Source organism: Myxine glutinosa, chromosome 8 (assembly GCF_964187855.1).
Source record: "Myxine glutinosa chromosome 8, kmMyxGlut1.1, whole genome shotgun sequence".
Taxonomy (NCBI): domain Eukaryota; kingdom Metazoa; phylum Chordata; class Myxini; order Myxiniformes; family Myxinidae; genus Myxine; species Myxine glutinosa.
In genome coordinates, this window is record NC_136268.1 from 16739280 (window position 1) to 16762914 (window position 23635).

The window sequence follows — 23635 nt, forward strand, 5'->3', positions numbered from 1 at the left end:
CATAATCGAGGCTCGTGAAAGAGCGAACATTTATCACACAAACAAGTCAAACAGACAAACAAACAAAATATATAAAAAGGGGAGCGGTAGACAAGATGGGGAGAGAAGGGGAAGCACATAAACAAAACATTTGTGAGGGACATCGGGAATGTGTGGTAGGGAGAGGGCTTGGGGGGAGGCGGCGTGGGAAGGGGGGGGGGAGGCGGCGTGGGAAGGGGGGGGGTAGGGGGTGGGAGAAGTATAAACACAAGGACACCAAGGACTTCCAGGAAAGAAGTTGGTATTTCAAAAAAGAGGCTTTGGGGTGAAATTAGCGGGGGTAGAAAAGATCAAGGTTTTGGATGGGGGAAGATAAGAGATGGTGGTGAACAGCTGTTTTAAAGACCTGGAGGGAGGAGTGGGATTGAAGAGAGTGGGAGAGTTTGTTCCATAGGCAGGAGAAAATAGGAATGAAAGAGTGAAGGTGAGCAGAGAGTCTTGATTTTGGCAGTTTAACCATAAGAGGGTTGCAGGCAGATCTTGTGTGACCTTTAGGAATATTTGGGGGACAGAGCCCAGAGAGAGCTGGAGGAGCAAGGCCGGAGAGGAGTCGGTAGAAGACAGAAAGACCACCAACCTGCCTGCGGTGAGTAAGTGAAAGGCCCTCGGGGGTAGCTTCATCACGGGAGATTCCAATGATTTTGAATGCTTTGGTTTCAACAGCATGAAGACGAGCTAGGTGTGAGGCAGGAGCACCAGTATGTATGTATGTATTGTTTGTGAATACATACACCAGTATGTATTGTATGTGAAACCTCTGTGATCAATCCCTTTGTCCCGTATGGCAGCACATCACACGCATTAGCTAGGCCCCATTAGCACACACATTAATCAATCCCCCTCCCCTCCCCCTCACAATGACTGACCGAAAAGACCGACAGGAAGTGGCCGCGCACAACGGCGCCATGGCAGGCAAACATCGTATAAGGCAGGCTGAGGCCACGCCCACCACGCGATGGATTGACACCAAGGGTTTGATGGGCAGATGATATGACTGGAAGGAAGCAGCAGACTGATTGGCCACTGACCAATGACACCTTTGCCAATCAGTGAGGAAGGCGCAAAAGAGCCACAACAAGCGACGCACTGATTGAAGGACAAGCGCCAGTGACGTGAGAAGGCGCATAAGACCACCAATAAACGACACACTGATTGAGAGAGATAGAGAGTGATGTCAGAAGACCGCCAGTAAAACCATTCGCTGACCGACATTTTCTCTCTTCGCCTATGCCTGTCTTCACGTCCGCTTTGCTCTTCCTTTTTCCCTCTTGCATTGGACTGCCCCTCTGCGTTGGATCTCTTCCCTTTGCCCTCTTGCACTGGACCTTCTCTTGTGTTGGACCTCGTCCCGTTTGGACCCTCGCTCGTTGGACGTTGGAAGGACGTTGGCGCGCCGACGATTCTCTTCCCCGGCATTCACGCACGGACCTCGCGAACGATCATGCAGGGACACAAGGCTTGGGTGCAGTGGCGTCCGTGGGCCTGGTGGAGCGCGAACGGGGGGGCCTAATTGTCGGTTGTTTTGATTCCTCCTCTCATCTCATCCCTAATCATCTCATCTCATCTCATCTCATCAATCAATCTCATCATCTCTCATCCCTAATTAATCCTAATAACGGATCATACGAGGCCTAATTCCCGCTGACCGGAGTTGCGTCGGACAACACAATCGAGCCAGACGATCCCCGACACTGCCAGACTGAGATAAGCTCGCATTCACAAATACGACACGTTTATATTTTTACTCATTCCATTGTTTCGTATCCGAAGTCTGTGTGGGGATGTCTCAATTTAGGATTTAGTTTTGTATTGTCGTGTTTCCTTGTCCGAATAATTGAAGATGCTCGTGGACCGTCAGGTAAATCTCGCCGTTTCTTCCTCTTTCCTTCTTCCTCCCACACGTGTATAGCAAATCCACCATTGAACATCGCCACGGAGTTAAAGCTTGTTTCCATCTGCGCTTCCCCGGTCTTAACTGAGGGGCAATCGCGCGACAATATGTTTGTTTTTTCTATGAAATTATCTTATTATTGTACAACATCCCCAAGTCCCCTCACCACCTCCAACCCATACATTTTATTCCACCCGACTTTTCTCCATCGACCATTGCATTTCTGAAACTTAAACATGTCTGAAACAAGACTGCGCTTGTCCCTTTCAATTAAGATCATTGGAAACCTTTTTCTTTAAAAAAAAAAACACATCTGATGCAATCAAAATTAGACTTCCGTTTCCGGTCCCTCGAGCAAGGAAGCGACTTCGACGTCTGCATGGCTTCAACATTTTAAGTATTTTTTCCAATTTGTGTCTTTGTCAAATTTCCGCTAGTTATTTCATTGTGTTTGTGTTCTGTGTGTTTTCGAGTTAATCTTGGTTTGCAATTCGCAAACCTGTATATAATTAAAACGTTTTCTGCTCGCACCGCATGTGCGGCCTGCTAACTTGAGGCTTCACTCACCCAAGCGGTGTTTTGTGTATTTAAGTTCTTTCCTTCGCTGTATTGCTTATTTCTTAGATTTCCATTTCTCCCCCTAACTTCCCCGAAAATCTATCCTTTGTTTAACGTTCCATATACAAAAACAAACAAACAAACAAAACAACAACAAACAAACAAAAAATATATAATTTCCTTCTCTCCTCACCCCGCCCCCTTTATCTCCTTCTCTTCAACCTCTTCCTTCCATCTCCAACCGTAACTCGCCCTTCCAATTCTAGTTTTCTTCATCTCATTGAACCTCATTTAACATTTTAACATTTAACCTCATTTAATATTTAACCTCATCTCATTTAACATCTCAATTAACATTTAATTTAACCTTTCTCCTTTCTCTGATGCATGCCCTTACTTCAGGGATTTTTCCCAGATTGGTTTTCGCAGTTTTGTTTAAATATGTTTAAACTGTCCCCTGCAGTATTTTATTCAATGGTTTACTACAACATGCTTTTTTTTCCTTTTTTTTTTTTTTTTTTTTTTGTATACAAGATCGAGGCTCGTGAAAGAGCGAAAGGCTTTTTTCGATTTAAAGAGCGATTTAAAAGGCTTTTTTCAATTTCCTCTTCAAATCATTCCAATTCAAAAAAAAATTCAATCTCTTACAGTCAATCCTCCCCACATTCTCTAAAGTCACCTTCATTCCACCCCTCCTCTCTCGTTCTCAAATGGATCTCTGACTTGAAAATCACAATAAACCCAAGTTGTAATAAATGTTCGTTTTTCATAAATCGTCCACTTTCTAAACTCCCCCCTCAACCCTCCCATCCCAAACTCCCCCCTCACCTCTCCCCTCTTAATCTCCCGCCTCACCCCTCCCCTTAAAAACTCCCCCCTTACCCCCCCCCTTCAAAACTCCCCCCTCAGCCCTCCCCTTCAAACACCCCCTCACCTCTCCCCTTCAAAACTCCTCCTCACCCCTCCCCTTCAAAACTCCTCCTCACCCCTCCCCACTCACCCCTCCTCTTCAAATCTCCCCCCTACCACCTCCTCCTCAAAGCTGCCTCCTCTCCACTTCCGTTCCCTTCCATCACATACCTCCACCTCCTCCAACCTTCGACTATGCTCTGGCCCACCCTCCTCAAACAACACCTCACTGTGCCTCTTCCCATCAGCATCAAACCTTTTGTCCTCCTCATCCTTCCTTATCTCCTAACTCTTCTGCAATTTCCGACACAGGATCAACAGCTCTCCCTACCTCCCCCTCTCATCCCTCATCTAACCCTACCGCTCCCCTCCCCTGTCATGTTCCCGATGCTCCCCTCCCTCTTCCTTAACGGTATGGACCTCAAATATCCGGGGCCTTCGCTCAAACCTGACTGATCTCTCCATACAGGTTGCCTCTGACAAACCTGATGTAATCTGCTTAATGGAAACTTTCCTCCTTCAAGATGTCTCTGATTCTTTAATATCTCTTCCTGGTTACTCCCTCCTCCGGTATGATAGACCTGAGCCTCGTCTTGGTGGTGGGGTTGCTATCTTTATCAAAAACTCTCTTCCTCACTCTCCATGCACTGCCCTCTCTCCACCCCACCCCCAGGAGTACCTCTGGCTTCGGCTGCCTTTCCGCTCCCACCTTTTGTTCATATGTGTTCTGTCCCGTCCTCCAAACAGTGATGACTCCATTTACATGGATCATTAGAAACCTTTCTACCGACTCCTCTCCAGCCTTGCTCCCCCAGCTCTATCTGTGCTCTGTCCCCCAAATATTCCTACAGGTCGCACAAGATCTGCCAGCAACCCTCTTCTGGTGAAATTGCCAAATTCAAGACTCTCTGCTCACCTTCACTCCTTCATTCCTCTTTTCTCCCACCTCTGGAATAAACTCGCTCACTCTCTTCAATCCCACTCCTCCCTCCAGGTCTTTAAAACAGCTGTTCACCACCATCTCTTATCTTCCCCCATCCAAAACCCTGATCTCTTCTACCACCGTTAATTCACCCCAAATCCACTTTTTTTTTGAAATACCGACTTTTTTCTTTCCTGGAAGTTCCAGCAGTGTCCATGTGTTTTATACTCCCCCCCCCCCCCGCCTCCATGCCGCCTTCTCATGCCTCCTCCCCCCACGCCCTCTCCCTCCCACAGATCTTCTGTTGTCCCTGCTTTCTGCTGTTGTACTTGTGTGCTTCCCTCTCTCTCCCCCATCTTGTCTCCCGCTCCCTTTTTTGTATGTTTTGTGTGTCCGTTCGTTGTTCTTTTTTATGATTGATGTTAGCTCTTACACGAGCCTCGATCTTGTATACAAAAAAAAAAAAAATCCAATTGAGCCCTCATGGGAAGAGTATGTAAATTGCACGCCATCATATGATACATCATGTGTGTCCAGGTTGACTAGATAGCTCAGGGGTAACATATGCTCGCTAGTCGGGGTTTGCTCCCCAAACCTACTAGAAACTGTCATCATGGTGCTTCACGGGCAAGGTGTTTGGCTTTGCAGTGCTTTTCACTGAAGGAGTTTGTCATCCATCGGATGGGAATTCAAGCTGGACCCATTCATTGTCTGTCAGTATTGGTTGCTGCTGGTGGATGTTCAAGACCCCACGGTGTTTCTAATGAAGCGTAGGCAGCTTATGCACACAAAATAATGGACCATGTGATCCTGAATTATGTTCTATCTTGTTTCATTATCAAACTCGATATTTCAAATACATTCTCAACTAGAAGTAAATAATTTAAACTGTCTTCTTGGTCTTTCCCACCTTCCGACGTCACCGGCGCTCTTCCTCTAACTGGCAACCCCCATTTAAGTCGTGTTTTGGCGCCTTCCTCCCTGATTGGCCGAAGGTTCGCGCCTTCCGCACCAACCAATCACCCGTTCCCTGGGCGTGGCTATTGCTTGCCATGTTGCTTGTTGCTAGGCCAGCTGGTGGTGTGGCTGGCAGCGGCCCCATCGGCGGTGCCCCGATCTGGCCTCCTGCCTGTTTTCTTCCAAAGTCATTGTGGTGGAGGGGAATTATTTACTGTGGTGCACTAATGGACTTATCTAAGTGTCTACAAGAATGTGTTGCCATAAGGGACACAGCTATGATCACCAGGTCTAACACACAGGGGTCTTATCTTCGTCCCTACAACTATTTAACACATGAACATCCTTGTATGTTCACAGGTATACACTTAACCCGACAAACCGCCGAACACACAGAACGTATTACAGGTAGATTCGCTATCCCGACAGACGAAGCATGATACCTATTCAGATCTACCTGGCTCTAGATATTCCTCTACCCAAATTCATAACATTATGTTCTATCTTGTTTCATTATCAAACTAGATATTTCAAATACATTCTCAACTAGAAGTAAATTATTTAAACTGTCCACCCTGCTAATCCAGAACCCAGGGTGATGCCCCACATTTTAATACTCCATTGCTTCATAGGCCAATGTGTATTTCTGAGCTAAAGCTAACAATATGTACTTGATACAAACAATTGTCTTGTAAAAGAGATGAAAATTCTGCAGTTTTATCGTTGAAGTCTTTGAAGGTGTTTGGAAAATGTATATTGTATACGTACCGTTGAGTAGGCTCTACCCAGAGAACTCATTGCCAAGAAGAGTCCACTTTTCACTCCAGAAATACTCACGACTCCTCGATCTACCGTAGAAATTTCCAGGAGGCCTTTAAGAGTTCCGTGCACCAAAAGCAGCAGGGAAGGGAGAGATAGCAAAAGGGTTAGAGGTCACCATCAATGCCTCCGAGTAAATTGAATGGTATCATGTAATGAATAAAGCATTTTCTTTTTGCTTGGTGTAATCCTCCCATGTGGGTGCTTCAAGTTAGCCTGCACCTTTTGTGACTTGACTATTTCATATGTATAGTTCTTCCACCATGATATCGTTGGGGCAACGGGTCTGCTAATGTGGACCAGCCGCGCCGAAGCAATGTGCTTAGCTAATTGGGCGAATTCAAGGAAATGACGCTCAAGCGGGTATCGTGCCTCCCCTCGTCGGAACCCAAATCCGGTCTATTAAAACGCAAGTTTCATACATTTTATCTCCCCCAAGGATTTACCCTAAATGGGCCGAAACGTTTTCACAAGCACGAGGTAATGGAGGTTATCAAGCGAAGTGTGTACTTAAGGAATGAAAGTTTATTGAAAGGAGACACAGGATGATGAAAATGGGAAATCCCTAGATGAAAGGCAGACAGGTACCAATGAATGAATAAATAAATACACTTGACGATCATGTAAAATGAAAAGCAATTAACACAAAGTAATTTCCCCAAGACGCTGCAAAACGCATTCATGCACAAAGGGGAGAAACTGGGCAAGGTCTCGAGGGATAAGGGTGGGCAGGTCTCAAACGAAGCATGGGGAAGGACTGCAGGATGGCACAGGTCAGTACTGCGGCATCCGTGAAGACAGGCTTACTCCAGGCTGAGGCCCTGAACCGGAGAAAGCGCAAGCGTTCCGGCTCCGACCATCTCCATTTGCCCCACGTTGAGTCACTCGGCTTCAAAGAGGGTGAGAGGAGAGGATCCAATGCAGGAGAAAAGAGCAAGAAGAGCGAGAGGACGAACGAGTCTTATCAACCTTTTAACACTGACTCCCACGGTCATGCACTGTGCTTTTGAATGTTCCTTGCTCATGCCCAGGCACTAGCCAATAACGTGGCACATCACCGCCGCCATCGTGACATCATTTTGACAAAGTGTTGCCACTGGAGCTGCCAAGACCAATGACGTGACACTTTGCAGTTTCGATGGCAGTTTTTTTTTTTTTAACGATTTCCGTTCACAAATCATGATCTCCAGCACATCACGTGCTTTTCACCGCCATCTTGATAATACACAGAATACTTTTGCAACCATGACGTGCACTTCACAAAGGACTTGCCAGATGTTCTGACCAGTCCACAATCTTTCAACGATCTGTCGTTCATTTATCATTACCCTGTGGTGCTGTGCACACACGATTCGTTTGCCAAGAAGGTAGGCCACAACGCGTTGTACAAACTGAAATGCTTTATTAACAGCTCGCACGTAAGCACTGGGCGGGCTCGACTATCGAGCCCGCATATATGTCCCGAGGCCACGCCTTGCCCCTGGGCGTGGCCGGTCGGCCGAAAGGCAGGACATGTCCTCAGTTCCACCCTGCGCCTCATGACGCCTTCGCTCCGGGCGTGGAAGCGCAGCTCGGGCCACCCACTGGTGCACGGAGTTATTGCCCACTGACAATGTGTCCACCACATGCGCCCCCCCAGAATTCCCACGCACCTGAAGGGTGAGCTTGCGGGGAAGCCGGATGACCCGGCCGAAACGCCCTCTGGCGATGCGTGCAGGGCTGGGGGTAGCGGGATGGTGGGGCAGTGGGGTGCCGGGGGTCTGACCGCCGGGGGGCAGCCTCGACGCGGAGGCAGAGCTGCTTGCGGGGGGTGGTCCAGATCGAGGCGATCCACGGAGATACGATCTGGAGTACCGCCGATGTCCACGGTGAAATGTTTGTCCCCGGTCTCCAGCACGCGGAAGGGCCCGTCATACGGGGGCCGCAGCGGTGCCCGGTGGGCGTCGTGCCGGACGAAAACATACTCCGCCATGCGAAGCTCCGGGGCGACGGGCAACCGTGGTGTGCCGTCGGCACCGGGGCGAACCTCCTGGCGGTCTCCTGCAGGGTGGAGCGCTGTTGCGCCGCGGACCAAGGAGCCGTGGAGTCGGGAATAAATTCGGTGGTGAAATGTTTGTCCCCGGTCTCCAGCACGCGGAAGGGCCCGTCATACGGGGGCCGCAGCGGTGCCCGGTGGGCGTCGTGCCGGACGAAAACGTACTCCGCCGTGCAAAGCTCCAGGGCGACGTGGGAGGACGGGCAACCGTGGTGTGCCGTCGGCACCGGGGCGAACCTCCTGCCGGTCTCCTGCAGGGTGGAGCGCTGTTGCGCCGCGGACCAAGGAGCCGTGGAGTCGGGGATAAATTCGCCCAGCACCCGCAGCCGTTGTCCGAAGACCAGCTCCGCCGAGGACACGAGCAGGTCGTCCTTGGGCACCGTCCTGAGGCCCAGCAGGACCCAGGGGAGCCTGTCGGCCCAGCTGCCATCGCGGAGGCTGGCCCGGAGCGCGGCCTTCATTGAGCGATGAAAGCGCTCGCACAGGCCATTGGCCTGGGGGTGGTAGGCCGTGGTGCGGTGCAGCTTGAGGCCGAGCTCTTGCGCCACCGCTCCCCAGAGCTCCGAGGTGAACTGGGGGCCGCGGTCGGATGAGATGTCCGAGGGGGCACCGAACCGGGCAACCCACGTGGCAATGAAGGCTTGCGCGACGTCAGCCGCAGCCGTCGCCGCCAATGGCACGGCCCTCGGCCACCGGGTGGTGCGGTCCACCATGGTGAGGAGGTGGGTGAAACCCCGCGAGGGGGGCAGAGGTCCCACCAAGTCGACGTGGACGTGGTCGAACCGACGCTCGGGCACCGTAAACGGGGCCAATGGGGCCTGGGTGTGGCGGTGGACCTTTGCGCGCTGGCACGCGAGGCAAGTCCTGGCCCAGTCGCGGACGTTCTTCCTGAGGCCATGCCAGACGAACTTCACCGCGACGAGCTTCTGGGAGGCCTTCCTGCCCAGGTGGGACAGGCCGTGGATGGCGTCAAAAACCGGGCGCTGCCAACCAGCGGGCACGATAGGGCGAGGCCGGCCGAGGGAGACGTCGCACAAGAGGGCAGTGCCCGCGACGTCGAATGGCACCTCGGTGACTCGGAGGCCCTTGACAGCGGTCCGCAAGGCCTGGACGTCGGGGTCGGCGGTCTGGTCCTCCGCCATCCGGGCATAGTCGATCCCGAGGTGGACCGCATGTGCGACAGACCGGGAAAGGCAATCCGCCACCGGGTTGTCCTTACCCGTGACGTGACGGATGTCCGTCGTGTACTCGGAAGCGGCAGAGAGGTGACGTTGCTGCCGGGCCGACCATGCCTCGGCGACCTTGGCCATCACAAAAACAAGGCGCTTGTGATGGACGAAAGCCGTGAACGGGCGGCCCTCGAGCAGATGGTGGAAGTGTCGGACCGCCAGGTGCAGCCCGAGCAGCTCACGGTCGAAGGTGCTGTAGCGGCTTTTGTGAGGGCGAAGCTGCCGGCTAAAAAACGCCAGCGGCTGCCAAGCACCACTCACCCACTGCTCGTGCACCACGCCCACCGAGTAGTCCGACGCGTTGGTGGTGAGGGCGATTGATGCATCAGGTGCCGGGTGTGCCAGCATGGTGGCGTTGGCCAAGGCCAGCTTTGTGCCCGCAAACACCGCGGCCATTGGATCCGTCCAGGCGATGTCACATTTGCCCGGCTTCCCCCGGAGGGCCTCGTGCAGGGGGCGCAGGAGCTGGGCGACGCGGGGCACGAAGCGGTGATAAAAATTCACCATGCCCAGGAAATCCTGGAGCCCCTTGATCGTGCGGGGGTGCGGGAAACACCTGACCGCCTCCACCTTGGCCGGTAAAGGGATGGTCCCGTGCCTGGTGATGCGGTGCCCCAAGAAGTCGATGGCGGTGACGCCGAAACGGCACTTCGCGGGGTTGATTATTAGGCCATGCTGGCCCAGGCGTTCGAAGAGCATGCGGAGGTGGAGCAGGTGCTCCTCCCAGGACGCGCTCGCGACTAGGATGTCGTCCAGGTAGACGTAGATGAAAGGTAAGTCGCGCAAGACGCTGTCCATGAGCCGCCGGAACGCCTGGGCCGCATTTTTCAACCCAAAAGGCATCCGCAGGAACTCAAAGAGGCCGAAAGGGGTGATGACGGCCGTCTTTGGTACATCGTCCGGTTGTACAGGGACCTGGTGGTAGCCCCGGATGAGGTCCACCTTGGAGAAAACGGTCGTGTTTGCCAACCGGGTGGAAAAGTCCTGAATATACGGGACCGGGTAGTGGTCGGGGGTGGTGGCGTAGTTGAGCCGGTGGTAGTCACCGCACGGCCGCCATCCGCCACCGGGCTTGGGCTCAATGTGCAGAGGAGAGGCCCATGCGCTGTTGGAGCGCCGTATGATGCCCAGCCGCTCCAGCGTGGCGAACTCTGCTTATGCCACGGCGAGGTTCGTGGGGTTGAGGCGGCGCGCCCGGGCGTAGACCGGTGGTCCGACGGTGGGGATATGGTGCTCCACCCCATGTTTGACGGCCACCGCTGAAAAGGTGGGCCGTGTGAGTGCCGGGAAACTGGTGAGGAGGCGGGTAAACTCGTCTGCTGCCGGAAGCGTACAGACTAACCTCGCCAGGACAGAACCGCTCAGCAAGCCGCTTGGTAAGCTGCTCGGTGAGCCACTCAGCGAGCTGCTCAACGAGCCACTCAGCGAACAAGCGAGTGAGCTGAAGGTTTTGGCCTGGACGAGACGTCGACGCTTAACGTCCACAAACAGCCCATGCTCACAAAGGAAGTCCGCACCGAGCAGGGCCATTGGCACGCTGGCGGTGACGAAAGACCATTGGAAGCACTGCCCTCCGAACCGCAGTGAGAGGCAACGCTTCCCGAATGTGCGGATGGGTGTTCCGTTGGCGGCGAGCAAGGCGGGGCCCCGGCCCGCGGCTTGCTTGTCGGACGCGGAGGCAGGGAGGACGCTTACCTGCGCTCCCGTGTCGCACAGAAAACGACGACCAGACGAGGTGTCCATGATGAACAGGAGGCTGCCGGAATGGCCGACGCTCATGGCCGCAAGTGAGCGCCGGCCCGGTCGTTTCCCGACCCGTCAAAAGAACACGGCGGGCGGCACGATCTAGCCTTGCGGCCGAACCTGGCATGATAGTAGCACCAGGTTTGCGGTGGTGGCTGCCGCGTTGGCCGTGCCGGCGGCAGTGGTGGTGGCGGCGGCGGTAGTGGGCAGGGCATAGCAGCGGCTACGAGGGAAGCAAGGGGCGCTGTAGCCTCTGCACCGGGATCCACTACGGCAGTACCGTACACCGACCGCGTGTCGCAGGCCGCAAAAAAATTGTCGGCCTCTCCGGTCAGGGCGCGGGGTTTGGTTAATTTCGAACCGGCCAGCGCGAGCCGCACCTGCACAGGTAGCTGGTGGAGGAAAAGCGCTCGGAACAGGAAATCCGGGCGCTGGTCTCCAAGAAGGGACAGCATAAAATCCATCCGAATGGACGGTCGTGTTTCGGCGAGGGCGGGAAGGTCCAGGAGGCGGTCGGCACATTCAACCTCCGTGAGCCCGAACGTGGCGAGGAGGAGATGTTTGAGCACCGCGTACTTATGGTCGCCCGGCGGGCGACGAAGGATGGACACGACGCGAGCGGCAGTGCCGGGCCCGAGGGCGGCGACCACGTGGTAGTACATGGTCTCGTCCGCCGTGATGCCCCGGAGCTGGAATTGAGCTTCGGCCTGCACAAACCAAACGTCGGCCTGTGCTTCCCAGAACTCCGGGAGTTTGATGGCGACAGCGTTGGTAGCCATGGCGCGTTCAAGGGTCAGCTACGGCTGAACCAGTCGGGGTCACCAGTGTGGTGCTGTGCACACACGATTCGTTTGCCAAGAAGGTAGGCCACAACGCGTTGTACAAACTGAAATGCTTTATTACCAGCTCGCACGTAAGCACTGGGCGGGCTCGACTATCGAGCCCGCATATATGTCCCGAGGCCACGCCTTGCCCCCGGGCGTGGCCTGTCGGCCGAAAGGCGGGGCATGTCCTCAGTTCCACCCTGCGCCTCGTGACGCCTTCGCTCCGGGCGTGGCCGAGGCTGCGCTTCCACGCCCGGACGCTCGCGCCACCCACTGGTGCGCGGAATTATTGCCCACTGACAATGTGTCTGCCACAACCCACAACATAAAGTGAAAGTTAACCTTGAACCACCTATGTATAAATGTAGGGTGTTGGTTTGTGTTGCGGAAGTACGAGTAATATGTTTTCATTTTAGTGAGAATAGAAAAGGCTCGGTGAATGCAACTCAATTTTCTGCCATGACAGGTGTCTCACCTTAAGGGGTATGGCAGATGGCCATACTGTTTTCACTCAAGCCATTAATTTATTTTATGAAAGCAAAATGTCAGTAGATAGCTCATGTTGAGTTGTGTTACACTCGTGGGGTGGATTGTTTAATGATTGAACACTCGTGGGGCTGGGCTTGCAATGACGAGAAGCTGTGATCGTTTGGGGTGTATTTTACGTGAAATTCCGGGCCGGCTGTGAAACCAGATTTGCACTTTTCTTTCTTCCTTCCTTTCGACTTCATTTTTATTCTTTTGTTAAAAAACAAACAAAGATCTTCCTTATCGACCTTCTCCCTCCCACCGGAGCTCTACATAATTGAATAGAGAAAGAACCTCTGGGAAGAAAAAAAAAAGGGCACAAGAGGAGGAAGAAGAATGCGTCGGGTCGATGGAGAAAGGCGAAAATGAATGCAGCATGTACGGTACCAAGTTTTGATGAGAAACGGCCTGTGTGACCTTTTTGAGGATTTGATTAATCTCTCTGAAGGCTGCCTGTTGGAGGGACAGTCGGTGCAGGAGAGATTTGGGTGGAGGAGGGTTTTCTCATTGCACGTGGGATCGTGAGGAAAAGTGGGGGAGGGAGCAGAAGCTTTTGCTCCTCATCAAGTTTCGTCTGAGCTGGCCGGAGGCAACGTGCGGCTTCATGGTCTTGCAGGAACTGCTCTGGGCAAGTCGTTCGTGGAGTTTGAGGACACCCATTTGACTCTCTTTTTCTCGCGGTCCCTCTGTGCTGTCTTTCCCTCGCGGTCCCTCTGTACTGTCTTTCCCTCGTGGTCCCTCTGTGCTGTCTTTCCCTCGTGGTCCCTCTGTACTGTCTTTCCCTCGTGGTCCCCCTGTGCTGCCTCCCTCGCGGTCCCTCTGTGCTGTCTTTCCCTCGCGGTCCCTCTGTACTGTCTTTCCCTCGCGGTCCCTCTGTGCTGTCTTTCCCTCGTGGTCCCTCTGTACTGTCTTTCCCTCGTGGTCCCCCTGTGCTGCCTCCCTCGCGGTCCCCCTGTGCTGTCTTTCCCTCGTGGTCCCCCTGTGCTGTCTTTCCCTCGTGGTCCCCCTGTGCTGTCTTTCCCTCGCGGTCCCCCTGTGCTGTCTTTCCCTCGCGGTCCCCCTGTGCTGTCTTTCCCTCGCGGTCCCCCTGTGCTGTCTTTCCCTCGCGGTCCCCCTGTGCTGTCTTTCCCTCGCGGTCCCCCTGTGCTGTCTTTCCCTCGCGGTCCCCCTGTACTGTCTTTCCCTCGCGGTCCCCCTGTACTGGCTTTCCCTCGCGGTCCCACTGTGCTGTCTTTCCCTCGCGGTCCCACTGTGCTGTCTTTCCCTCGCGGTCCAACTGTGCTGTCTTTCCCTCGCGGTCCCACTGTGCTGTCTTTCCCTCGCGGTCCCACTGTGCTGTCTTTCCCTCGCGGTCCCACTGTGCTGTCTTTCCCTCGCGGTCCCACTGTGCTGTCTTTCCCTCACGGTCCCACTGTGCTGTCTTTTCCTCGTGGTCCCTCTGTGCTGTCTTTCCCTCGCGGTCCCACTGTGCTGTCTTTCCCTCGCGGTCCCACTGTGCTGTCTTTCCCTCGCGGTCCCACTGTGCTGTCTTTCCCTCGCGGTCCCACTGTGCTGTCTTTCCCTCGCGGTCCCACTGTGCTGTCTTTCCCTCGCGGTCCCACTGTGCTGTCTTTCCCTCGCGGTCCCACTGTGCTGTATTTCCCTCGCCTCTGTGCTGTCTTTCCCTCGTGGTGCCCTTGTGCTGTCTTTCCCTCGCGGTACCACTGTGCTGTCTTTCCCTCGCGGTCCCACTGTGCTGTCTTTCCCTCGCGGTCCCACTGTGCTGTCTTTCCCTCGTGGTCCCACTGTGCTGTCTTTCCCTCGCGGTCCCACTGTGCTGTCTTTCCCTCGCGGTCCCTCTGTGCTGTCTTTCCCTCGCGGTCCCACTGTGCTGTCTTTCCCTCGCGGTCCCACTGTGATGTCTTTCCCTCGCGGTCCCACTGTGCTGTCTTTCCCTCGCGGTCCCACTGTGCTGTCTTTCCCTCGCGGTCCCACTGTGCTGTATTTCCCTCGCCTCTGTGCTGTCTTTCCCTCGTGGTGCCCTTGTGCTGTCTTTCCCTGGCGGTCCCCCTGGGCTGTCTTTCCCTCGCGGTCCCTCTGTGCTGTCTTTCCCTCGCGGTCCCTCTGTGCTGTCTTTCCCTCGCGGTCCCTCTGTGCTGTCTTTCCCTCGCGGTCCCTCTGTGCTGTCTTTCCCTCGCGGTCCCCCTGTGCTGTCTTTCCCTTGCGGTCCCTCTGTGCTGTCTTTCCCTCGTGGTGCCCTTGTGCTGTCTTTCCCTGGCGGTCCCCCTGGGCTGTCTTTCCCTCGCGGTCCCTCTGTGCTGTCTTTCCCTCGCGGTCCCCCTGTGCTGTCTTTCCCTCGCGGTCCCACTGTACTGTCTTTCCCTCGCTGTCCTCTCTCCCCCTCACCATTCGCCTCTGTACTGTCTTTCCCTCGCGGTCCCAACTGTACTGTCTTTCCCTCGCGGTCCCAACTGTACTGTCTTTCCCTCGCGGTCCCTCTGTACTCTCTTTCCCTCACGGTCCCTCTGTGCTGTCTTTCCCTCGCGGTCCCTCTGTGCTGTCTTTCCCTCGCGGTCCCTCTGTGCTGTCTTTCCCTCGCGGTCCCTCTGTGCTGTCTTTCCCTCGCGGTCCCTCTGTGCTGTCTTTCCCTCGCGGTCCCTCTGTACTGTCTTTCCCTCGCGGTCCCAACTGTACTGTCTTTCCCTCGCTGTCCCACTGTGCTGTCTTTCCCTCGCGGTCCCTCTGTGCTGTCTTTCCCTCGCGGGTCCCCCTGTGCTGTCTTTCCCTCGCGGGGCCCCCTGTGCTGTCTTTCCCTCGCGGTCCCCAGCTCTTTCACGAGCCTCGATTCAGTATTTAAAAAAAAAGAAAAAAGAAAAGAAAAGAGAATAGTGGAGGGGAGGTGCCACCCTCGGGACACGTGGTTGGGGCGAGGCAGCCAGGACACCATCTGAAACAGGCCTGAATTCCCTTCCCCTCCCCCATCCTCTTCTCTTCCCCTTCCTCTCCTCTCCTCGCTTACCCCCTCCTCAACCTCCCCCTCCACTTCCTTTACATCTTGGCGAATACTTCTTTGTTATTTTGCTACTATCTCCCTCCCCTTTGGGATTAGCTAGGGATACCGGGTGGGTCGTTTAATTGTCTTGTCTGTATTGTCTTGGTGCCTGTCTGTCCTTTAATTACTTGATCTTTGCCACTGCATATCAGTGGGATTTCTTTTCCTTATGATTTATCTTTTCCTTGGTGTTGTACCCTGTGTTTTTTTTCTTGATTTAGAGTAAAGCATTTGCATTTATTCCCTTGTTTTGAATTTGCATTGCATATCTCGATTGGCATACTGTGTGTTGAATTTTGGGAGGGTGTAAAATTGCGTCAGCATTTGGATGGTAGCTTCGCTCGGTCACTTCTGCCTGCTCATATGGCGCGACCCGCCCACGGGGAACGTATTGGTCTCCCGAGCACATCGATTAGGATCTTCGGAGCAATAGGCATTATCCTGAGCCCTTCACAGAAGGGCCAGGTCGTAACAGTAGATACACATTTCCCAAGTGTTGGATGGTAAAGCAAACCAAAATTTGTACTTTTTTTAAAGGAAATTGAATGAGTTTCATGTCAATACTGGCATTGTTGTTGTCTATCAGTCTTTGATTCAAAGTATTCTTACCTTCAATTTGATATGTACATTTGCTAATTTGTCAAAAGAGAATGCTACATTTTGGAGAGATCCAGGAAGATTGCTCAGCGTCTAATACGGACAAACGTTCCTTCAATTTGTACATTGTATGAAAAACGTGCTTCGTACATTTTATTGAAGGTTCACAGGACCATCAAGCAAGAGCCATCATAGCCATTTCATGTTTGTTTTTCTTTGAACCATTCAGCCAATCGCCTTCGTGCTCCACTTAGGTTGTACTGTCATTTCAGACAGTCATTTGTGCCAAATTCAATTGACATGTTAATGCTAATGCAACATGGAGCTCATACTCTAGGTCCCCCATCTTTTGGGTGGTCTAAACAATAGATTTGTGTCATATGAAAGCTAAATCTTGAACTGTTTTTTAAATATCGTGGGCACGAGCCAAGTTACCGACATGGTTGCCATGGCAAGACAATTGAGCCAATCACCGCCGTTATCTAATCACGTTGAGATAATGTCATGACCAATATATATCTGCAATATGAAAGCTAACTGTTCAATTGTTTTTGAAATATCGCACACACAAGCCAAGTTCTCCTCACCCCTCACACTCAAACCTTCCCCCACATCCCACACACTCATACGTTCACACTCACTCACCCCTGCAAAGCCTCCCCTTTCCCCTGCAAAGCCTCCCCTTTCCCCTGCAAAGCCTCCCCTTTCCCCTGCAAAGCCTCCCCTTTCCCCTGCAAAGCCTCCCCTTTCCCCTGCAAAGCCTCCCCTTTCCCCTGCAAAGCCTCCCCTTTCCCCTGCAAAGCCTCCCCTTTCCCCTGCAAAGCCTCACCTTTCCCCCTGCAAATCCTCCCCTTTCCCCTGCAAAGCCTCACCTTTCCCCTGCAAAGCCTCACCTTTTCCCTGAAAAGCCTCACCTTGCCCCTACAAAGCCTCACCTTTCCCCTGCAAAGCCTCATCTTTCCCCTGCAAAGCCTCACCATTCCCCTGCAAAGCCTCCCCTTTCCCCTGCAAGTCCTCATCTTGCCCCTGCAAAGCCTCACCCTCCTCCCTGCAAAGCCTCATCTTTCCCCTGCAAATCCTCACCCTGCCCCTTGCAAATCCTCACCTTTCCCCTGCAAATCCTCATCTTTCCCCTACAAAGCCTCAACTTGCCCCTGCATAACCTCATCTTGCCCCTGCAAAGCCTCATCTTGCCCCTGCAAAGCCTCATTTTGCCCCTGCAAATCCTCACTTTGCTCCTGCAAAACCTCACCTTTCCCCTGCAAAGCCTCACCTTGCCCCTGTAAAGCCTCACCTTGCACCTGCAAAGCCTCACTTTGCTCCTGCAAATCCTCACCTTTCCCCTGCAAAGCCTCACCTTTCCCCTGCAAAGCCTCCCCATGCCCCTGCAAAGCCTCACCCCCCCCCCCCCGCCTGCAAAGCCTCACCTTGCCTTGCAAAGCCTCATCTTGCCCATGCAAATCCTCATCTTGCTTCTGCAAATCCTCATCTTGCCCCTGCAAAGCCTCACCCACCCCTTCAAAGCCTCACCCACCCCTTCAAAGCCTCACCCACCCCGCAAAGCCTCACCCACCCCTCAAAGCCTCACCTTGCCCCTGCAAAGCATCACCCACCCCTCAAACTCTCACCATTCCCTGCAAATCCTCACCTTTCCCCTGCAAATCCTCACCTTTCCCCTGCAAATCCTCACCTTTCCCCTGCAAAGCCTCACCTTTCCCCTGCAAAGCCTCACCCCCCCCTTTTTCCCTGAAAAGCCTCACCTTGCCCCTACAAAGCCTCACCTTTCCCCTGCAAAGCCTCATCTTTCCCCTGCAAAGCCTCACCATTCCCCTGCAAAGCCTCCCCTTTCCCCTGCAAAACCTCACTTTTCCCCTGCAAGTCCTCATCTTGCCCCTGCAAAGCCTCACCTTCCCCTGCAAATCCTCTCCTTTCCCCTGCAAATCCTCACCTTTCCCCCTGCAAATCCTCCCCTTTCCCCTGCAAAGCCTCACCTTTCCCCTGCAAAGCCTCACCTTTCCCCTGCAAAGCCTCACCTTTCCCCTGCAAAGCCTCACCTTTCCCCTGCAAAGCCTCCCCTTTCCCCTGCAAAGCCTCCCCTTTCCCCTGCAAAGCCTCCCCTTTGCCCTGCAAAGCCTCCCCTTTCCCCTGCAAAGCCTCCCCTTTCCCCTGCAAAGCCTCCCCTTTCCCCTGCAAAGCCTCCCCTTTCCCCTGCAAAGCCTCACCTTCCCCTGCAAAGCCTCACCTTCCCCTGCAAAGCCTCACCTTTCCCCTGCAAAGCCTCACCTTTTCCCTGAAAAGCCTCACCTTGCCCCTACAAAGCCTCACCTTTCCCCTGCAAAGCCTCATCTTTCCCCTGCAAAGCCTCACCATTCCCCTGCAAAGCCTCCCCTTTCCCCTGCAAAACCTCACTTTTCCCCTGCAAGTCCTCATCTTGCCCCTGCAAAGCCTCACCCTCCTCCCTGCAAAGCCTCATCTTTCCCCTGCAAATCCTCACCCTGCCCCTTGCAAATCCTCACCTTTCCCCTGCAAATCCTCATCTTTCCCCTACAAAGCCTCAACTTGCCCCTGCAAAGCCTCACCTTTCCCCTGCAAAGCCTCACCTTTCCCCTGCAAAGCCTCACCTTTCCCCTGCAAAGCCTCACCATTCCCCTGCAAAGCCTCACCCACCCCTGCAAAGCCTCACCCACCCCTGCAAAGCCTCACCTTGCCCCTGCAAACCCTCACCCACCCCTCAAAGCCTCACCTTGCCCCTGCAAAGCCTCACCCACCCCTCAAAGCCTCACCTTTCCCCTGCAAAGCCTCACCCACCCCTCAAAGCCTCACCTTGCCCCTGCAAAGCCTCACCCACCCCTGCAAACTTCCCCCACTCCCATCCTGCACAATCCCAATGCCCCCCTCCCCCCAAATCTCTAACTGTGCGGACCTCAAACATCCGAGATCACTCTAACGGGGAGTCTAACCTGATCAATCCAGGCCACTGCCGATTAACCAGACGTCATTTGTTTAGCAGAATCCTTCCTCCCACACGACATCCCCGACTCCTCATTGTCTCTCCCAGGCTATTGTCTCCTCCGATTCGATAGGCCTGAACCACGCTCCAGCTGCAGAGTTGCACTTTACACTGATAACTCAATTTTTCACTGTCCATGCACTGATATTACACCTCCCATTCCCCAGGGGTACATCTGGCTGCGACTTCCACTCCACTCCACTCCCACCTGTTGTTCATCTGCATGTTGTCGCTTCCTCCCAACAGTGATGACTCCATATACATCTCTCTGCCAGGTTACATGCACAAACATGCACAAACTTTTAACCACTCATCCCAACTCTGTATTCCTCATATGTGGCAATGTTAATTGCCACCATGAAACTTGGCTGGGTGTTGCTACCTCTCTCACCAGCCATGGCACTTTAGCAAAGGACTTATGTGACTCCATGGGACTGATTCAATATGTAAAGTTTCCAACCTGGATTTCTCCCAATGGCAAATCCTCCCTTCTGGACTTGGTCATGACCAACTTTTCTGCAAATGTCTCCTGCTCTTCCTCTGCCCCCAATTGGTTCATCTGATCATATGTTTGTGAAAGTTAACATCTCTCTGGATAGTCTCAGAGAGCTGCCTCAACACGGGCAAGTCTGGTATTTCATTTAAGCAGATTGGCAGGATGTACAAGTTGCCATCTCTCTTCAGGACTGGTCCTCCCATATCTGCTGCTCATGATATGAACAAAGCATGGGAATTCTTCCACAGAAACGTGCCCTCTCTCGTGCATAGATTCAACCCATGTCGTCTTAAATTATCCAACGTCTCTTTCTGCCCATGGTACTCTGAATCCTCTGGTGAGGCAGTTGTGCTGCAACAACTTGCTTTCTCTTCCTGGAAGGCAAATCCAATCGAAGGCAACCTCAGTTCATTCCAAAACGTCCGCAACAAATCTGTGTCTACTCCCACGAGAGCAAGAAAACAACATCTGTTCAACCTCAAGAAAAACAACTTTTACACTTGACTCTCTGTTTTAAAACCTCGTGGTGTCTTGTTAAGTTCATCTCTGGTGAATGCTCTCCTTCCATCCCCTCGACTCCACTCACGAGAAGGCTGAATGCCTCAATTCTCTGCTTCCTTCTGAAACTTGTGTCCTCAACCCATTACTCTCAGTACCATCCTTCCCTGGCACATCCAACTGCTCCTGGGCTCTGTCTTTTGCACCTGAGAAGGTGGAGATGGTTCTTTCAACCCTCAATTCTGACTCCACACCTGGACTGGAGGGCATTAGCTCATGTGTCCTAAAATCCTGCTCTGCTGCTCTTGCAAATCCTCTATCATTTTCACCTTATCATCAGTGCCAAGTCATCTTCATCTGGTTGGAAATCAGCCAACATTACTGTATTGCATAGACATAGGGGCAATAACCCTGGCGCTCACCTGGTAGATTAAACAGTATACTGCACTGACTAAAGGTATTGTAAACCTATTTCAATGGTTGCTAGACGACAGGGCAGCATGTAGAATCATACTAACATAATCATAAGACTTTAAACAAACAAACAAAAAATACATATTTTGCCCCCTCCCCACCCCCCATGTCTTTTTTTTTGTTTGTTTTTTGTATACAAGATCGAGGCTCGTGAAAGAGCAAACATTAATCACACAGAAAGACAAACCGACACATATAACAAATAACATCGGGAGCGGTAGACAAGATGGGGAGAGAGGGGGAAGGACACAAACACAACATTTGAGAGCAGGGACCGAGAGACATGGAGACATCGAGAGATCTGTGGGTGGGAGAGATCTGTGGGAGGGAGAGGGCTTTGGGGGGGAGGCATGGGTAGGGGGGGGGTGGGAGAGGTATAAAACATATGGACACTGCCAGGACTTCCAGGAAAGAAGTTGGAGTTTCAAACAAGGTGGATCTGGGGTGAATTAGTGGGGGTAGAAAAGCTCAAGGTTTTGGATGGGGGAAGATAAGAGATGGTGATGAACAGCTGTTTTAAAGACCTGGAGGGAGGAGTGGGATTTAAGGGAGTGTGGGAGTTTGTTCCAGATGCGGGAGAAAAGAGGAATGAAAGAGTGAAGGTGAGCAGAGAGCTGAGATTTCGGCAGTTTAACCATCAGAGGGTTGCTGGCAGATCTTGTGCGACCTGGAGGAATATTTGGGGGACAGAGCACAGAGAGAGCTGGGGGAGCAAGGCCGGAGAGGAGTCGGTAGAAGACAGAAAGACCACCTACCTGCCTGCGGTGAGTGAGTGAAAGGCCCTCAGAGATAGCTTCATCGCGGGAGATTCCAATGATTCTGAAAGCTTTGGATTCAACAGCGTGAAGCCGAGCCAGGTGTGAGGCAGGAGCACCAGCCCATAGGGGAGAACAGTATTCCATTGACCTGCGGATGAAAGCCTTGTATGTGGTGAGGAGCTCAGGTGTGCCTAGGAAGGACTTCGCACGACGGAGGATGTCCAGTCGGCGACTGGCATTGGAGGCCAGCTTGGAAATGTGGTTTTCCCAAGAAAGATCATGGCAGATAGTGAGACCCAAAAGCTTGAGCGACAGAACTTCTTGGAGAGGATTGTTGAGAAAGTAGATGGGAGGGTTGTCCAGTCGATCTTTTCGGGGAGACATAGTAAGAGTGTGAGATTTGTCAGGATTGAAAGACATGTTCCACTTGTTTGACCAGTCTGTGATTTTGACCAAGTCTTCAGAGAGTGAGGAGGCTGCAGACTGCCGATCTGAGGGAAGAGGAATGGAGCGGCAGAGAGTGGAGTCATCAGCAAAGAGATAGAGAGGATTTTCCAGAGAGTCGGAGAGATCATTGATAAAGACCAGAAAAAGCACAGGGCCCAGCACACTGCCTTGGGGAACTCCAGCCTGAACAGGAAGGGGAGATGAGAGAAATCCATTCAGGGCCACACGTTGACTACGACCAGAGAGGAAGTCCGCAAGCCATGCATGGAGATTTCCATGGATACCATAGGAGGAGAGTTTGGTGAGCAGAGCTGGGTGCCAGACCGTATCGAAGGCACGTGATATGTCAAGGGAGACAGCTCTGATTTCCTGTTTGGCATTGAGGACCTCCATCCATTGTTGAGACAGCAGAAGCAGCATGTCCAGAGTAGAGTGACCTGGTCTGAAACCAAATTGATGATCAGAGATCAAGCCATTGGAGAAGAGGAAAGATTTCATATCTGAAGCAATGATGGATTCCATGACTTTGCTGATAATTGGGAGCAGGCTGATTGGTCTGTAGTTGCTGGGATCTGTTTTTGCACCTTTTTGTGTAAAGCGGTAATGTTTGCTGATTTCCAGGATGCTGGCAGATGACCTTGAGCAAAAGATAGGGTGAAAAGAACAGAGAGAGGGTGAGATGGAGCGGCAGAGCAGGATTTTAGGACCCGTGGGCTGATGCCGTCTGGTCCAGTTGCAGAATCAGAGTCGAGGTTTGACAAAAACTCCTCCACCTTGTCAGGAGAGAAGGACACAGAGTCCAGGAGCAGTTGGGTTCGACTGGGAAAGGTGGGAACAGAGAGAGATGGGTTTGGGACTAAGGATTTTGAGGCAAACACAGAGTTGAGGCATTCGGCTTTGTCATGTACGATGTCAACTGTGTGGCCATTTGAGGTAAGGGAGGGGATGGAGGGGGAACAAACACCAGAAAATGATTTGACCAGACACCACCAGGATTTGGAGGAAGGAGACAGGTTTGAGAGTTCATTCTTGAGTGAGGAGAGATAGTGCTTCCTGGCACTCCTGAGGGTAGACACACACTTGTTCCGAGCTTGGTGGAAGGAACTGAGATTGCCTTCAGTTGGATTAGCCTTCCAAGAGGCAAAGGCAAGTTGTTTCAGGGCAACTGCCTCACCACAAGATTCAGTGTACCATGGACGGGAGGAAGGGTAAGACAACTGAAGGCGAGATGGGATAAATCTGTGCATGAGAGAGATCAGTTTGCTTTGGAAGAATTCCCAGGAAGAATTGATGTCAGAGGCAGTGGAGATGGGAGACCAATCCAGCCGATTGATGGCTGCTTGAAGACCGTCCCAGTCGGCCTGAGTGAAATGCCAGACTCGTCGACGCTGAGGAGGCTCTCTGAGAATGGCCAGAGAGATGTCCACTTTGACAAGCACATGATCAGAAGAACCGATTGGAGCAGAAGAAGAGCAGCAGACATTTTCAGGGAAGTTAGTCAGAACCAAGTCCAGAAGAGAAGCTGGTCTGTTGCCTGAGATCCGGGTCAGGAAATTGACAGATTGTGTCAGTCCCAGTGAGTCGCAGAAGTCCTTTGCTGAGGAGCCATGGCTGGTGAGAGAGGTACCCACACCCAGCCAACTGGCATGGTGACAAATGAAATCACCACATATGAGGAAGAGAGAGTTGGGATGAGTAGATAGAATTTGGTCCATATTATCAGACAGCGAGATGTCGATGGAGTCATCACTGTATGGTGGACGGTACAAGACACATATGAACAAGAGGTGGGAGCGAAGGGGAAGCCGTAGCCAGAGGTATTCCTGGGGGTGAGGTGGAGAGAGTGCAGTGCAGGGCGAGTGAGGAAGAG

General features: G+C 52.8%; 1 protein-coding gene across 2 annotated transcripts in view; it reads right to left on the reverse strand.

Moving 5' to 3' along the window:
- LOC144893225 (fibroblast growth factor 4A-like) overlaps positions 1-23635 on the reverse strand; it is a 426289-nt gene that overhangs the window by 80406 nt on the left and 322248 nt on the right. For both annotated transcript variants that reach the window (XM_078782961.1, XM_078782962.1), the window contains exon 2: positions 6045-6148. In XM_078782961.1, the coding sequence (XP_078639087.1) occupies positions 6045-6148 (104 nt within the window). The remainder of the gene's footprint in view (positions 1-6044; positions 6149-23635) is intronic.